Genomic DNA, 18,713 nt, shown 5'->3' on the forward strand with positions numbered 1-18,713 from the left:
CACAGCAGAATGGTACTTTTAATTCCAGGCACTATATTTTAAGAGGGCCCAATGAATGGGAGTATGTTAAGAGCAGAGATAAAGGGTTTAGAATCCATATTACATGTGAAATAGAAGAAACGAATCAGTTTAGTATGAACTTGTATGCACTGTTAGAGAGGGAAGTAGGTTAAGAAGCCATTAAGATACATGAAGGAGGGTCAAATGTTGAAGAAAACTAGAAATTCAGATTTATTTATGTAGCTCCAGAAGGAAGAACCAGGAATGGTGGAGAATGAATGTAGAAAACATTTTTAGTGAATGAAAGCATGAGATGATAACACAAGCAGCCACCAGTGGAACAAACATATGAAACAGTGGATCTGCCATCACTGAAGCTATCCAGTCTTCTGTCTGTTGCAGGTATTACAGAGCTGATCAAGAGTTTTAGTAGGCGGCTGGGGTTCCTTTCAGATCTAACATGCCATGATGCCAAAATGCTGTACATGTTCTCATCTTTTTCTGGCTCATTTTTTTTTCTCTCTTCAGGTCGCTTAACCTTTTATCTACTTCCCTCTATTAATAATCATCTAAACCATGCACTCAGTCTTCTGAAGTAAATTTCTTTATCTTTCACTTCACAAATAAACATCTTTGATGGATGAAAACACCGCAGGAAAGCCACTTAAGCAGATATGACTTCTCAAGTTAACTTTTTTTTTAAGTGATTTCCATTCATCACTAATTCCAAACAAAACAATTACAAACTATCATAAAATTATTAGAAAATGAAAATGGGAGGCATTGGTTAAATATGTATTTAGTATGCTTCATCATGTCCTCAAACATATTTAAAAAGTTAATCTACACTTCTTTAAGTGTCCTGGGGGACTTGCTTTAGATTAAGAAATATGTTAACTATTTCAGGACCCTTCTTTAAGTATATTGGGAGACTTGCTTTAGATTAAGAAATATGTTAACTATTTCAGGACACTAAAGACTTTACAAATCTGAATTAGCTCATATTGGCTGCTATCTCCTCAATATTTTCTGATAAATAAGAAACAAACAGTAAATAGCAACTTCCACAAAATCTACCAGTAGTACACAAGGGCAGCCAAACTTCAAAATTCTTGCCACTCGACGAACTCTAGATGGTTACTGTTTACTAAAATGTAAATAATAAAAAGACTTTTCTCAATCTTGTCCTCCGGAAAGAAAAGCCATAAAGTTCAAACACTAACCAAAAAAAAAGGGTAAGGAGAAACATTTAAATATTGGTGTTCCTTTTATTAGTGTCTTCACATACAACACTTCTCAATTTTAAACAGGACTTTGTTTCAGAAGACAAAACCAAGACAAAATGGTAGAAATCAAAGGGTTATAGACTTTGATTTAAAAGGCATAACCTTTTCAAACATGAGAGCTATCAATGGATCATTTATGAGAAGAAATTCCCTGGCACTAGGATAAACAGAGGTTGGAAAACCATCTTTCTAGGTGCTATAAAATAGAATCCTCTCATGGTGCAAGAGTCCTTCTATTTCTAGGGGGTCTAGGATTATTTTTATTATTGTTGTTACCTTTCCCATTCTGGAAAATCTTCAAGACTCTGTCTTGTAAATGTCACCAACCCAGTAGGTTCTACAGAAGCAATAAAAGAAAAACATACCCAAAATAAGTTTCAATTTTGAAAAGATTATACACACACACACACACACACACTCAGTAAAAGAATAGGTCTAACATTGGCTATAAAACTAACCAGGAAATACAAAGCCTAGCATTGGAAAATAACAGAATATTGATTGAAAATAATATCCTTACAGTAGAAACTCCTTCTATAAAATAATAAGACTTCACTAAACGAAACTATACAAATAACAGCACAACAGTAGGATTTGAGTGCTGGTATTTTTAGTAAAGTTTTTGAAGCTGAATACACTTTTTTTTTTAAAAAAGCATTGAAAAAAAGGATGTATAACTGGTACAACTAATGCAACAAAGACAAAATTGAATTCAAATCTGTAGACTCCTTTACAAAGAAAGGACTTAACCCTACATTCAAAGACTGGAGAATAAATACACATTTATGTACTATATGGTAAAGTGAAATGCCACAGATTTAAAAAGGAAATCATTTGCACATCCTCTGGAGTTAGTATAGCTAAGTCTCAGGCTTAAATAGTGGGCAATCACTCTACTTGTTAGTAGCAGTCGTAGCCAGAGGAGAAATTACTGGTTCTAAGAGTTTACAGAACAAAGATGACATATTTTTCAAGGAGCAATAAATTTGGGAGGATCTAAATGACGTACTATTAATGTAGTCAATAATTTTAGAGGATGAGATCCTTTTCTAGTCAGATTTATTTATTTATTTTTTAAAGCTAGTAGCAAAAGAAACAAATAAATCAGCTGGCCAGAAGTAATTTGTCTAATTCAAATCAAAGAACAAACTAAAAAGGCCATGCCATTTCTGTTTTCTTGAATACAAAAAAGCTCTTAAGGAAAGAGAGAGATGTCAGGAACTATTAGTGATGACAGTGTATAACCCAGTGAAAGCCTGGCCATCATTTCATTCCTGTGCACAATTCCACATTTCCTTGTTCTCAGTCAAAAGCAGGAACCACTCAAAAACCATATGGAGCAGTTGCAGTAGAAAACACATTTTTTTGTTAACATGGGTCTTACGTCTTTTAGATACCTAACTTTAAGATAAATGGATAACATATTTAAAACTCACAAGTAAGTGGTCAAACAACTCAAACACTAGTGAAGCAATTCCATGAATATAATAGAAAACATCTCTCTTGTCATTCGGTAACTTAGCAGAGAAGTAAGAACATCAAATGTCCTTAATATATACTAAGAGATGCTAAAAGAAATTCATAAACACTGCTGGCAAAGCAAGAAAAGGCAGAACAACATGGTTTCTTAGATTAACAAAAATGCCTTGAGAGCACGTCTGTTAGCGTTTTTTCGTAACAAGGCAACTTTCATCTCAGAATAGGATACTTTGATTAATCAAATACTTCCCATCATAAAATCACAATATATACTACATACAGGTCATAAATTTTCAAAAACCTGATCTATAAGACACTTTATCTAAAACTATATAGAAAGTAATTTAATTCAGAAGGCTTTTTAAAATACTTCAGTCTCAAGATCTTCATCAGATATAAAATACACATGTTTAACAACACTGAAAAGTTGGTCCTGATGGAATTCTAGTTTATCAATTCTAAAAGGCATGTTTTTTCACGTTACATTTCCGAAACTGGAATACATCTTTTATAATGGAGGTATCTTACCATAGGTCTAGACTAGAGGTGAATTTTCCCAGAGAAGATGTGCATCTGCTTCTGCTGTCGTCTGGGAACACTATCAGCCTGATACCATCTGAATTAATCCTTTGTGGCAGGCCTTTGTGGACCACACTGGTGGTAAGGCTGCACACTCAAAGCTTAGGGCTTGTGGTTCAAATTCTCAGAGAAATGTTGTTTTCCTTTCTCTATTTAGTGTCAAGGTTGAGACTTGCACGTTTCTTTATGGTCCCTTTCCTGGAAGGTCAAGTTAATTTCTCATTTATCCTTAGGTGTACCAGCCTTGTGGGTCATGTCTCCTACTAAACTCCCTGTCCTGAGTGTTTTTTCCTTCTTAGAGGTATATAATATAATAGCATTTTTAAAAAGTAATCTATGATATCTCAGATTCGATGAAATATGGTATCTTAAATAAGCTTCTGAAGTCTATTGAGTAGGCTCCAGAACTTCTACACAACCACTCATTATACTGCAACCTCTTTTATTCTCTTTAGTATTTCCTCTTTAAACCGTTAGCTTTACACACTGAAGACCAAGAGCAATGTTGTACTGTATTTCTACAAAGAACTTAATTAACATGTACAGTGAAAAAGTCAGAAAATAAAATGTCTAGTTATAATTTATTTCTTCAAATTCCCAATACTTATAATGGCATATACATTTCCAGTTGAAAAAACAACTTTAAGCTTTTTCCTCAAAGTATCTGAAATCCTAAAATTTAGAAAGCCAAGTTAGTTTTTAGAGAAGACACACATGATTTGACTCCCAGGACAAAAAAGTAAACTCTGTACTACTTAGTTATAATAATTCTACTTAAAACGGCAACTCAAAGTACTGTAAAAACAAAACAAAAAAAACCAATAGTAATAATTCTAATTAGACCTAGAATAGCCAAAAAAAGCAGTCATTTATTTATTTTTTTAGACAGAGTCTTGCTCTGTCGCCCAGGCTAGAGTGCAGTGGCACAATCTCAGCTCACTGCAACCTCCACCTCCCGGGTTCAAGTGATTCTTGTGCCTCAACCTCCCGAGTAGCTGGGATTATAGTCTCCCGCCACCGCGCCTGGCTAATTTTTGTATTTTTTAGTAGGAATGGGGTTTCACCATCTTGGCCACGCTGGTCTGGAACTCCTGACCTCGTGATCCACCCACCTTGGCCTCCCAAAGTGCTGGGATTACAGGCGTGAGCCACCGTGCCTGGCCTTACGTAGTCATCTTTTTAACAAGTCATTACAAATTCTAATTTGATTTTGTGTCTCATAGGTCCAAATGATTCTGCATTTTAATATTTCATTCAGTACAGGGCACAAAACTGAAATTCAATAAGCTATGAGATAATTCCATATCAGAGAAGCATGTAATTTTCCCTTAAATATCAAAATCCTGATAATTGATTTCATTCTAAAAATTTAACAATGTCCAATAGCAATACATTCAAGGGGGAAGATGCCAAGTACACTGTAATGCAAGAGTAGAAGAAAGATATGAGGAAAATGACCTTAAAATGATTCAAAGACATATTTTAAGACAATCCTATGACCCAGAACTGAAAAAAAGCCATTTCACTTGACCAGGTTGACCTTACCTACTTAGCACAAAGAAACTTTTGAGGTGTTCTGGTTTACATCCACTTGTAGGAAAGGCTACCCATTGATAATAGCTTACATTTATTAAGCATGTATCTCCTTGTTTAATATCTATACCCTGTAAGGTAATGGCCGTTATTATATTATTTCATAGGTGATAAAACTGAAGCTTAGAGGTGTCAAGAAACTTGACCATGGTCATTCAGCTTCTGAGATAAGAGTGGCAATACCAATCTATTATCAGCTGGTCATTACCAGTATTTGTTGGACATTTAGTATTACTGTCTTAGCTGCTATCAGGTTTTGGGGAAGCAAGAATGTTAAGGTTCAATAGAGGAAGATGGAGATATAAAACTCAGTACAAAACAGTTTTATAAGAACTCCACAAAGGGTTTAGGGGGGCACAAAAGAGAGGAATGGGTACAAAAGCAATGCGTTAGTTGACTTATGCAAATAAACTAGTGAATACTTCTTTAAATAAAGAGCATCCAAAATTTATTTCCTGGTCAATATACTTTCTCTGGTTTTTATTCATGAAAATCTTTTGATGTATATTACAGATTTCAGAGAATATGGGTCCGATTTCAGAGTATGTAAACCCCGCCCCCCTACATTTAGCACACGTTTATGCTTATACACAACATAAGCATAAAATCTAGGTTATATTGTTGCATCATTACTAGTGTTTCAATGTGGTTGGGACAGGAAGGTTTACGTTAAACACAAAATGTTCCTCACATGTCACTTGACTTGAACTGTTCCCATCAGCAAGAAAAATTACAGTAAGAATGAAAGGAATTTACTTTTCTCTGTGACTCTTCTAAAGTAGCAGAAGAGCGTTTTAAGTTTCTCCGGTTTCCTTGATGAACGTCCCTCAAACAATCTAAAAGAGATAAAAAATAAAAGAGAATGGAAGATAAGTTAAAATGCCTTAATGATTCACAAAACTACATCCATATTGCTACCAAGTAATAAAAAGAAATAATTCTTCCAGAAGACAATTCTGTAATGATAAGAACTGGAAAATTGGTTTAGATTCAAATGGCATCTGGAAAGAACTGAAACCAACTAGAACCAGACTTCTTCAAAGCTGCTCAAATCAGACATCATTTACTACCAACCACATTTCTCCAACCTATCTTCCACCAGAGAAGGCACCATCCAGCCCTCCCAGTCAACTGGGGTCAGTCAGTCAGTGCACAGCTACTTTCTCAATGGCTAACAACATTTATAATTCATAATGTTACTACGTAGTTTGATAAGTAACAAAAACGGTATCAAAAAAAATCCTTATCTGAGTGTTTGTGAGGAAATGAGAGTGGAGGGGAATGGGGGTAGGGACACAGGCAGGTATAACAAGATATCAGGGCTCAACAATCCTTGTTAATTAAACAACTAGATTCTTTTACGGACTGAATGTTTGTGCCCTCTCAAAATTTATATGTTGAATCCTTAATCCCTAATATAGCTAAATTTGGAGATAGGGCCTGTGAGCAGGTAGTAACAGTTAAATGAGGTCATAGGGGTGGGACTCTAATCTGATAGAACTGGTGTCATTTTAAAAAGCAAGGTGAGACTACAGTACTCTTCTTCTGCCATGTGAGGACAAGATGCCAGCCAACCTATAAGCCAGGAAGAAAGCCCTCACCAGGAACCAAAGCAGCAGCACCCTGATCTGCAGCTTCTAGCCTCCAGAACCATGAGAAAATAAATTTCTGTTGTTTAAGCCACCCAGTTCTATGGTATTTTATTATGGCAGCCCCAGCTGACTAATAGAGATCCTTTGCATGGTAACCACAACAGTGCCTACCCTGTGTCATCTAGTTTTCAGCAACCCGGACTTGGATTACTTAATTCTGTTTTCTTTGAAATGATGTGGCATTGTTATTGGTAACATACAATTCAGTTTATTCTGAGGAAAGAAAAGCAGGGCTTTAAAAGCATTATGACCTGAGTAAGTAGCTCACTAAAAGATTTCTAACACAAAAGCATGCTTTTGAGCATAAGATCTAGCTTTCCAAAGGCATTTAAAAATTATAGAGACTCAGTGGCTATGAATGATGAGGTACTCTTCATCTGCCTCTAGTCATGTGCTCTGACTTTAAAACCAGAGACCCTTCAAGTAAAGTCCATGTTAATAAGTGCTGAAATGGGTAATTATTTTTCATGATTACAACAGCAAGCTTATGTAACTACGCTGAGAGGGAAAAGTTAATTCCATGAGAAAATCCTATTGAGCGACTGAAATAAATTAGGAAAAGGAAAGGAAATGCACATTTCAAATGGTTCCGTTTTCAATGATCTGAAATCTGTATTCAGGGTCAATTTCTGGAAAAACAATTTATATGAATATTTATTTCCTAAAAAGAATACTAATGTATGCTAGTATTTTAACCAAATCTAAAATCAGATCTCTTTTTAAAAATAGTTTAAGACAGCCTGTGTGATAATTTTTATTTAAAGAACCTATCTTTCTAAAATATTTAATACACATACTCTTATAATCCAGTTGCCAGCTGAAAGAAAGGCTCTTTGAGGGTGCAGGTTTCAGCATGGCTTCTTCTAGAATAGAGTTTATTTAAGTCAAAATGAAGAAGCCACATGGCATTTTAATTAAACATCCTATATCAATAAATATGATTTACTAAATGAATACCTAGCTCCACTGCAAAATCTCTTTCTAGGCTCACTATGTACTAGAGGAAAGCAATATGAATACAAAAGTAGCCACCACCTTTTCCTAGAGATGAATTGATGTACTATACAATTCAATTAAAGGATAAAAGTTCTTCTTCAATAGAACTATTGCATAGTGAGGAGAAAATGGCTGTTGCTCTTAAGAAATAATTCTCTAAAACATAGGAAAAGTGTCCCTAGCTTCCATATGCGGTCATCTGCATAAAATCACATAAAAGGTCACATACTTCACAACCATGATGACAAATTATTAACTTTAGGAGCCTCGTGAGACTGCAGATTTATTATCCTGGCGAGACAGACTTTCCTGGAAGATTTTATGGCTGTTATTATCACCCACTACAAATGAACACCACTGTTTATTTTGCAGGTACAAATCTTAAAGGTACAAATCAAGCAGAATCTCAATGTACTCTGTTTATTCACTGCTCCAATCCTAACTTCAAATCACTGTGTAACCAAATACACTTTCCCATCTTCCTGATAGAGCAGGGGGAAGTGGGGGAAGTGTCATGGTGGGTGTCGGGGGTAAGAAGTGGAGATAAAGTCAGAGGAGATGAAGCAGGTTTAAAATCCTTGTGACAATTCTCAGACTTGACTGTTGTGAAATTTTAAAGTTGTATGCACAGCCACTCAAATAAAATGAATTATCCTGATATGGAAGCAAGTAAAAATAACATAAATAGACAGGCAAACAGCACGAATGAAAGTCATCCCAGGAGTGATATACAATCTGAGGGACAGCTTTTGGGAATGAGGAGGAAAACAAAAGGACTGAGGCTGGAGCCCAAGAAACGGGTGAAGGGGGAGAAGAAAGATGAGGCAGGGAAGATAGAGAGAAGAGAAAGGCTGATAGAAATGGGGTTAGAGAAAGAGAGCATGAGAGACAGACACACAGAGAGAAAGACATACACAAACAGGCTCAGAGAAAGTGAGACCTTCTCATAATCATTAAGCATCATTCCCCCGCCCCCACTTTTTTTGTAAACTTCCCAACACCTTTCTTTTTTAATTTAGATTTTTCAAGTCCTGGGTATGTATATTTGAAGGCATATTTTAAGTCAGCAGTGTGCACACAAACCAGGCCACAATAACTCCTCTACATGTAGGGAGGACATTTGGGCATTTAATTGAAAGATAATTACAGATTATTAAAGAAATCAAACACAAAAAGCCAGTCAGGAAATCTTACTTTGTTCTAAACAAAACTGTTGGTATTTTCAAAGACAGACATCAGTCAAAGGTCAGACACTTATTAGCTGGTGTTTTTCTTTGCATACTTATAAGGAGAAACAGACTTGAATAAAATCTTTCCCTGAATGGAATACTGATAACATTACTGGAATTTTATTCTAGGTATATCCATCCCCACCCCCACCATGACCCACTATGCCATTTCAAGTTAAGTAATAATCCCATTAGTATACAGTAAATCAAACCCAAAGCACTACAACCTCCATTTTAAAATACGAGCAAGTGATAATCCGGAACCCAGCCAGAAAGTCATTCCTGGCTCTTCTGTGAGGCACTCTGCCATATGGCCCCAGCAGCATTTTCAATCCAGGGAAGAGGCAGATGTAAAAACCTCCTGGGCTGACCACTGCTGAGACCCACAATTTATCTCTGACCATCTAGTTTCCATGCAAACTCAGAAGCATCAATGCTAATCACATTGGAAGCCTTTATATGAATGTTTAGGACCTGAAAGGCAAGCAGGGAAAAAGGTCAGGGGTATTTACCATAACTAAGCAGGGCTTAAAGAACACAGCAATAAATAAAAAAGGGAAGACATATTCAATTTATTGACGTCAGCCTCCCACCACATACTCTTCCATTTTTCTTATTCAACTAGCTAGCCATACCTCTCTTTTGAGATTAAATACACTCACACACACACAACTCCCCACTGCTAGAAACTATAATCATAAGTAGAAACTATGCATAAAAGGAAATAACACAATAAAATGCTACATAATCAGCTTAACAAATGGCTCATCAGATTACGTACTGGATCTTTCAGAAGCCACATAAAAGTGGGGGGACTTTCAGTTGTTTGGCATTTCCGGAGCACTCAGAGCATTTTGCTCATGACAGGCTTTGAGATATAATAAAAGAACACTGAGTTTGAGTAGAAGACAGTGATCAAGTTCCAGTTGTGCTAACAATTCATTTATTCTCCCTGAACCTTATCAGTAGAGAGGCTTCCCTACCTAGAAAATTCCATAGACAGAATCAAAGCAAGCCATCAAAAGACAGTATCAATGGTGATGTACAGTTGTTGTTCCTATTATTTGCTAGCTTAGGCTCATTAAAACACACACCATCTCACAGTGAAAGGCAAGTGCAGACATCCTGGCTGCTTAGGATTCTCTACAACATTGTGGAGACTAACACTAGGTTACCTGCCTTAATTCATTTTTCATGTTCTGGTATCCAAAAGAACATCCATCACCTAGGAAGACAAGAATATGCCTGATTTCAAATCTTCAACGGAACTACTTAAACTCTTATTTGGTGAGAATGCTATTTGCTGCAAGCTTAAATCCGTCATGGTCACTCTGGCTTACAAATGGCTTTAATTTATTTAATAGATCAATAATTATTTCTAAAAATAGTTCTAATTTTTGACTAGTCATGAGGTAAGAATTATTAATTCAGTTCATTCAAAGGGAGACTGTGTAGCAGAATGGTTAAGGGACACAGCTTCTCAAAGGAGACTACATCCTGCGTTTGAATCTCAAGTCTACTCGTTACTGTGTTAACTTGGTGAAATAACCTCCCCTCTCTAAACTTCCACCTCATTTTAAAAATGAGTGTAACAATTCCTAATCAATATTCTAATTCATATGGTTAATGTGACGAGTAAATGAATTTCAGATAATGCTGAGTAAGCTAAGGTACTTGCGCTAAAATAAGGCATTACATAATGCCCAGGCAAAAAAAATCAACATTCATTTACATAAAGCAGTTGCATTGTTCTAATTAATATTCCCTTCATTTAAAAAAATGGCCCAGCCTTGATTCCCATCAAGCCCAACATGCTGACTTTCAGCGCTAACCAGCTCAGTCTTCAGGATAAATGACCATGTACAATGAAAAAGACAAACCTGCCATCGCCAAGAAGCCCCAGACTTCCCCACTCAGAAGTTTGGCTGAAAAACAAAGGTCTTTTAAAATTAAAATATATAATAAAATTGGCCGGGTGCGGTGGCTGATGCCTGTAATCCCAGCACTTTGGGAGGCCAAGGCTGGTGGATCACGAGTTCAGGAGACTGAGGCCATCCTGGCTAACACAGTGAAATCCTGTCTCTAATAAAAACACAAAAAATTAGCCGGGTGTGGTGGTGGGTGCCTGTAGTCCCAGCTACTAGGGAGGCTGAGGCAGGAGAATGGTGTGAACCCGGGAGGTGGAGCTTGCAGTGAGCCGAGATGGCGCCACTGCACTCCAGCCTGGGCGACAGAGCAAGACTCTGTCCCCCCCCCAAAAAAAAACAAAAACAAAAAAGATATATATATGAATGTAAATTCTGGTAATTGGTTACAGGAAATTGGAAGTCACCAAAGCCAAGTCTTCCCAAGACATCTTGACCTCTGCCTGTCAGCCATCCAGCAGTGATGGGTCTTTGCTCCCTACAGAACTCTGTAGATTCTATTTCTTGCATAAGAAATAAAATGCTATATGCTGAATAAGTAAAATAGGGTGAAGTAGACACAATGACAATGTGTCTATGGAGGAGTAATTGGAAAGAAGCTATCCACACTAGCTTTTTTGGAAAAGCCTCAAAAAATCTGTGAAATTCCACCCTCAAAATCAAATTACAAAAATTGTCCACTCTTATTAACTTTGTGTTCAGCTTGATTTCTGACAACTGACTTGTTCTTCCCTGAACTATTTTTTCTTCTGCACGTAAAAGTAATATATGGGCTGGGCGCAGTGGCTCACGCCTGTGAAACAGGTTTTTTATATAACTGCAATTGCAGATTCCAATGCTCTGTGTTTTCTCTCAATTCTACCCCAATTACTAACGAAATCAGAAGTAAAAGCTATGTTTGATTATATGTGGCTTAAAAATAAAACATCTCGTAATTCCTAAGACTAAGATATAATATGAAAAGTAAAAGACAAGAGACTGAGAACAAAGGGTCTAAATTATAGTCTTAGCACTCTGCCACTAACCAGCTCCATTACTCAAAACAAGTCACTTAATTCTCAAATATTTCATCTGTAAAATTTCTTTTCATTCATTCAAGAAGCATTTATTGAAGGCCTACAATGCATGAGACTTTGTGAAAATAACAAAGACAGTTAAGATCCCTGTCCCACTGAAATGATTAAATAAGCAATTATGAAGTAGTCTAGGTAGTACAGTAGGAAAAGTAGGGGACAGTAAAGGCACACATCTGGTTGTATAAACCTAAGGAGTACCTTGGATGCCTCTCTCTGCCCATCTACCAATCCTGTCCATCACCATCACTCTGGCTACCCCTTCAAATGTCTCCACACCTCTGTCCCCTCCCCTACACTATCCCAGCTACCATCCTCTTTCCCGGTGCATTGCAGTAGCCTCTCCAATTGGGTAAACTCATGTACTCTGGCCCTTCTCTGCTTGATTCCCACATTACAGTCAAAATAAACTTCTGAAAATGTAAATCTGAACACATGTGCTAGTCTTCCTCTACCCACATATCTAATCCTCCAATGACTTCCTGTTGTTTTCAGATGGCCTAGTGAGGCACAGCATGGTCCAGCCTCCAGCTACTTCTGTAGCCTCTACCGTCTCCATGCTCCTTCTCACTCTCTGTGCTGCAACCACACTGTCTTCTCTCAGTCTCTGGACATGTCAGGTCCTTCTTGCAACAGTGACTTTACACATACTCTTCCCCCTGCCTAGAATGCAACCACCTCTCCTTCTCCTTGGCAAAACTCTTATTCACCCTTTTGTACTTAATTCAAAAGTTGCGCTGGGCATGGTGACATAGAGTCCTAGTTACTTTAGAGACTGCGGTGGGAGGATCTCTTGAGCCCAGGAATTTGAGACCAGCCTGGGCAACATAATGAGACCCAGTCTCAAAACAACAACAGCAAGAAAAGTTATTTCCTTGAGGAAAGTTTCCTTTATTAAATTATATCTTTCTTTAATAAAACGTCATGGTGCTGTGCACCTCTCCAGAGGTACACAGAGGCTAGCATAGGAACCTAGAGTAGCAAAGCTATCCTAGCAGAATCTGAGACACCAGAAAAACTGATACGTGAACTGAGTATTGGAGGAGGAATAAAAGCCATGTGGAAAAGAGAAGGGCATCTGTGACGTGAGGTTTGAAAATGAGACAATACTACATTAACAGTAAGAACTCAGAAACTGGCTTCTCCTTTCTCTGTAACCTTATGGCACTTAATACACTGTGGGGAATATTGCAGTTGCTCATTGTACATTTGAACTAAACATTGACTAAATACCAGTATCTAAAAACAAACTTACCTACTGTACAAACTTGAAAAATAGATTAAAAATATGCCCCTTGCAACTAATATTTATGTAACTAAGGAGCATATTATATAAAAAAAAAAAAACTATCCTGTTTGCTAACACTAGGATTTTAAAGAAATTTTCTTAGATAACATTATTTTTCATTCTTTGCTGCCCCTTAGTGTTGATAGTAGAGGGTAATCATATATAATAACAAATTATCATCAATATTTTAATGTTTGAAGGTCATAAAAATATAACCCAAGAATTATGACAGTCCAAGAGCAGCTTATATTCAAGTCATCTGCTATACTTTCATCTGCTAAACACACAATAAATGCACTGAAATGTCTAGTTTTTAAGTTTAATTAAAAATTTACATTAGGAACTAACCAGCTGAATTCTAGAATTCTTCTCATCTTGAGAGTAAAACATTCTCCAATTTTAAAAGGCTAAAAAATATGGTCTTCGGGGCTGACACTCTGATATTGGAGAGAATTGTGAATTCATTTCTCTGCTGCCATGTGGAGTTATAAGAAATGCTGCCCACATAAAGTAAGTTGCATTAGAAACAATGACACTCTAGCAGCAATGAGCACACCTATCACCTAGATGTTGGTCTCTAAATACCGTTGTACAATAAAAGAGACCAGGAATCCTTGAGAAAATGGTTCATTCCAGGATTGAGGCATGGAAAATGTAAGATGAACCTGGAACAATGTATGATTCCAGAATGAAAGTTAATGCTCAAAAAAAGGATGGGGCTTATCAAAAGAACATAGGAGTCAACCTAAAGGAGCCCTAATGGCCAAAGCTAGAATAATTAAAGCAGTAAAATAAATAATACTGTTTAATTTAAACTGACACAACAAAATAAATATCCATGAGTCCATTCTGATATTTTAAAATTGGGGGAAAAGGGATAGCTCTTCCTTACAATGGAATTTCAATTAGCAAATGTAGAAGAGGGAAGCAGAAAATTCACAACAGGCAAACACTATGGTAATAATCATTGCAGACAAGATGTACCAATGGATGCCAAAATTAGTAGGGATAAATGTGAGGCAAAACAACATTTGCATAGTGTTTTATCTTTTGGAAAATATTTATTAATCACAAAAGGAAATATGGTAACTTTACAGTGGAAAAAGTCAGCAGACACTACCTTCGCCAACTGATCACCAGTAATAAGAAGTATCATGATCCCACTGATACGGTGCACTGAGAAGGACACAGGATCATTTCTGTGGTATTCTCCCAAAAATGCATGACCTCATTCCAATCCTGAAAAAACATCAGCCAAACCCAGACTGAGAATATTCTCCAAAATAACTGATGAGTACTCTTCAAAACTGTCAAGATCACGAAAGAAAAGAAAAAACAAGGAACATGTTGGAGGAGACTAGGTAATTAAATGTAACTGGGATGCTGGGTAGGATCCTGGAACAGAAAAAGGATACTAGAAAAACTGGTACAATCAGACTGGGTGCAGTGGCTCACACCTGTAATCCCAGCACTTTGGGAGATAGAAGCAGGCAGATCACCTGGGGTCAGGAGTTCGACACCAGCCTGGCCAACATGGTGAAACCCCGTCTCTACTAAAAATACAAAAACTAGCCAGGCGTGGTGGCATGCACCTGTAAGCCCAGCTACTCAGGAGGCTGAGAAAGGAGAATCGCTTGAACCCGGGAGGTGGAGGTTTCAGTTGGCCAAGATTGCGCCACTGCACTCCAGCCTGGGCAACAGAGTGAAGCTCCGTCTTAAAATTAAAAAAAAAAAAAAAAGTGGTGTTACTGATCATTCTACTTTGGAGACAAAAGCAGTATGGCAAACAAAAGTGGGTTTTGTTTGTGTATCAGCTCTATGACTTTATCTCCTACTCTGCATACTGCCCCACCCTCAGAGGCAGGCTCTGGGTGACCAGAGGCAGTGAAGGGCATTACACACAGCCTGCTGGGAAAGGGGCACAGATTATAGCAATTTTCTCAAGTCTCACACTGAAATCAGGGAAGAAAACTCATATATTCTATTCATGGGTCCTATAAAGATAATTCTCAAGTGAAGAAAGAAACAGAGGTGGGGATATGGGAGTAGTGAGTAGGAGGGAAGAAAAAACATTAATTTGCCAAGAAGATTCTTTAAAATATTTTTGTTTGTGTAGAAGATAGAGAAAGTAGTCACCTGGGAAAATGGCTGGAATCTAAAACTTTATCAATACCTTCACACTGTATTAATTTAGTCGAGCAGTTTGAACATTCTTTTGTTTTTCTTTTAAAAATATTACACTGATAAATTAACCATGTCTATAAAGGGTCAAAATCACCTTTCACTTTTCATCAAAACAATGACATTTTTCAAGTCTCATAAGACAGCTCATGACTTTAGACTCTCATTTTATAAGACCTTTGTAGAAAGGAGGACTTTTCCTCTACCTTTCACATATTTCAGCATTAAGGAATATAAGCACAACAAAAGTTCTCATGAATAATCAAACTGAAGAGGCATGTGGAGTCCAGAGAACTGGGGAATCATCTGAGAGGACAGAAAGAACATGGGCCCTGGAGTAAGACAGGCCTGAAATAAAATCTCAGTTCTGTGACTTACTAGCTCCTGGATCCTAATCAAGTTCTTTTAACCTCAATGAACTTTAATCACCTTGCCTGCAAAATGGTGAAAATGTCACTTAAGTACTGTAAAAATTAAATAAGACAACTGCATATAAAATGCTTGGCCTATGGAATTCATTCAAAAAATATTATTAGTTCCTTCCACCTTTGTCTTTTTTATTGTTAAAGAGGTGTTTTCTGAAAACATACCGATTGAAGTTAATGTCTGGGTAACTAGAATACTCCGATTTCATCTTAGCATTTCGTCGTGGAAATGTGCAGAAGAAAGCATTAGCTAAAAGACTGGCAATCTGTTCCTGCGACATTGTGATGGAATGATTCATCTTCTGTTTCAGGAGTGGTATTGGCTGATAAAAGAAACAAAAAAGTACAGACGAGAAGAGCAATAATTAGTTTAGCAATTTCAAAAGCAGAGGCACCAAATTGCATTTGCTAAATTAAGGCAGAAATAATTTCAGGCCATTCTTGAATCCTTAAATCAGCAATATTGTAAAAGTCAAGGGCTGTTTATCAGGGATGATTCAGAAAATGCACTTATTTGACAAACTGCAGATTTCTAATCAATAATAATGATAGTGAAGAGAATATAAAACATTACTTATTAGTGAAAAACAAGATTGCTTCGGCAAGTAAATAAAAACACATTGCCCATGTAATGAAAAATTAAAACAAAAGATGAAACAAAAATATATAACATTGTTTAAGCTAAATTTTGTTCTTATTTATATTAAAAATTATTGGCCAGAATAATCTTTCTTAGTCCTCAATAAAATGATCTAAGATAATTCAACAAATAAGTCTTAACCCTCTTATTCCAGATTACACTTCATACTCACAATTTCTTTATAAGAATCAAATCTAACTTCATTAAAGCTATTAATAGAACATGTAAAAACCACCATACGGACATGTATAAGTTGTAAAAAGATAAGACATTTCTTACATAACCAAACATTCCAAGTCAAGGAAGATGTAAGACATTTTTCCTTCAAATCTTTTATGTCTAAAATGTCTTCTAGTTATGCCACCAAATTCACTTACCTTTTATTGTCAGTATAATCCACACGACCTGAGTATTGTGTTCAGTGGGTTTTATTCTGTTTGTAAACAAAAAATAAAGTTCCAAGCCCCCCAACCAACTGAATGAACCCCTCCTCTCGACCAAGGGGATTCCAAAGTTAACCTGAAACACTAGTCCACACCATGACAGGAAGTGTGGGTCTGACACGCCTCATTATATGCTCCTCACTTTAGAATTCAGCACAAGTGACCAGCATTAACAAGAAAACAGAGACCTTAAAACTGATGAAACAAATCTTTTTACAATAATAAGACTCAACTCCAGCCTGACTCGAGTATAGCATCACATGACAGATAGCAGACCTTGAAAGAATGGAAGTATTTTACCCCAAAATATATTTCTTTGACATATTTTGAAATAGCCCTGCAAAGCTGTCTGTTGGGAAAATGTACGTTCTGTAAAGAATCCCTATTCCTTTCCAGGTGAGAATTAAGAAAGGGTGTGGTACCTTTTTAGATCTGATAAAAGCTCTGAAGCCTGCTACAAGGTTTCATCCACATGATAAAACCTTGGTCTCCACAAACCCTTATCTTAACCCAGATATTCCTTTCTGTTGATTCCAGGTCTTTGGATAATAACTCTTCCAACCAATTGCCAATCAGAAAATCTTTGAATCTACCTAAGACCTGTAAGCCCCCTTTACATGTATTGATTGATGTCTTATGTCTCCCTAAAATGTATAAAGCCAAGCCTGACCATCTTGGGCACATGTTCTCAGATCTCCTGGGGCTGTTACAGGCCACTGGTTACTCCCATTTGGCTCAAAATAAATCTCTTCAAATATTTTACAGAGTTTGACTCTTTTTGTCAACATATTTTAAATATTAAACTATGTTTTTAAAGACATGCTGATAAAATCAAACACCAACTACCAGTTTATCCTTCAGCTGTTAAATTTCAAAATGCTCCCACAGAATATTTAGAGATGCATTTCATTCTCCCCTTCAGTAAGACCCAGAACTAAGAGTTTCGGGTAACTGCACTCATCTCAAAATGGCATGCCTAGAGCAAACTGTCCGGATCATATCTCAGGAGTGGACACCCAGAATGAACCTGAGGAAAGGGCAGGCAAGACAAACCAAAACTGCGGTGCTGAATAATGAATGCTTTTCTAAGTACAGAAGTACACACCACTGCTAGAATAAGAGTTTGCCAGAAAAAAGAACAGATTAAACTTGCAATTCAACTATTTATCTTGGAAAAATTCAAAGGTAAACAAATAAGCAAAAGGTAAAGAATATTTTCACTATGTTATACAAAATTCTCTCCCCTTCAGGTCTTAGCAATCACCATTTCTGAGAAAAATAGAGAGCTCATATTGATCTCCATTTTCCATCCAGTGCATTTGTTCACAACCAAGCAACGAGTTTAGAAAAGGTGACAGTGCATCAATGGCTTCAAGCAAAGTGCTGCTTGGTTTTAGGAAGAAATGAGTTTTTAACTACCATTTACGAAGTTATTCAGAAAAATGATTTTAAAAATTAATAGTAAAGATTTCAGGCTTAATGGACTTCAAACACAAACATTTCTTGTCTCCCAAATTAACAAATAGTATAATTTTAAATAGAGTTAATGATTTCTCCTCTCTTGGTGAGGAGAAATGCCTAAAAACTCATTATTTGGAGAAATCAGGAGATGTAAATCTTACTGTCAAGCAATCGGCTCAACAAAATAAGAGGCTGGTTACTGTGAACCAAGATATTTCAAAAAGTTCCTGACCAAATTTGTTTCCTTTAATTTTATTTTGATAAATCTAAAATTTACCCTTTAGATTTGGCCTAGAGTACTTCAATGTGATAAATTATTAAACACCAACATATACAATTTAACTTGCCACAAGACGTATTTTGATCTCAAATAAAAATCTTAACTTTCACAGCAGAGATTGACTTTTCAATAGGGGGCAAAGCACAGAATTTCCATGCTCTCCCCGTTGATATGCTAATGGAG

At 36.7% G+C, this 18,713-nt stretch overlaps 1 protein-coding gene across 5 annotated transcripts in view; it reads right to left on the minus strand.

Annotated features, from left to right (window-relative positions):
* The window catches only part of PARG (poly(ADP-ribose) glycohydrolase), a 129,794-nt gene that overhangs the window by 45,441 nt on the left and 65,640 nt on the right, over window positions 1-18,713 (minus strand). For all 5 annotated transcript variants that reach the window (XR_008619926.2, XM_055092787.1, XM_055092788.1 and 2 more), the window contains 3 exons: window positions 15,872-16,029; window positions 5,694-5,773; window positions 1,563-1,623 (listed from right to left, as the gene is read on the minus strand). Coding sequence is in view for 4 of the 5 variants with exons in the window: in XM_055092787.1 (XP_054948762.1) it covers window positions 1,563-1,623; window positions 5,694-5,773; window positions 15,872-16,029 (299 nt within the window). In the remaining variant the exon portion in view is untranslated. The remainder of the gene's footprint in view (window positions 1-1,562; window positions 1,624-5,693; window positions 5,774-15,871; window positions 16,030-18,713) is intronic.

The sequence above is a fragment of the Pan paniscus genome, chromosome 8 (genome assembly GCF_029289425.2).
Source record: "Pan paniscus chromosome 8, NHGRI_mPanPan1-v2.0_pri, whole genome shotgun sequence".
Lineage (NCBI taxonomy): Eukaryota > Metazoa > Chordata > Mammalia > Primates > Hominidae > Pan > Pan paniscus.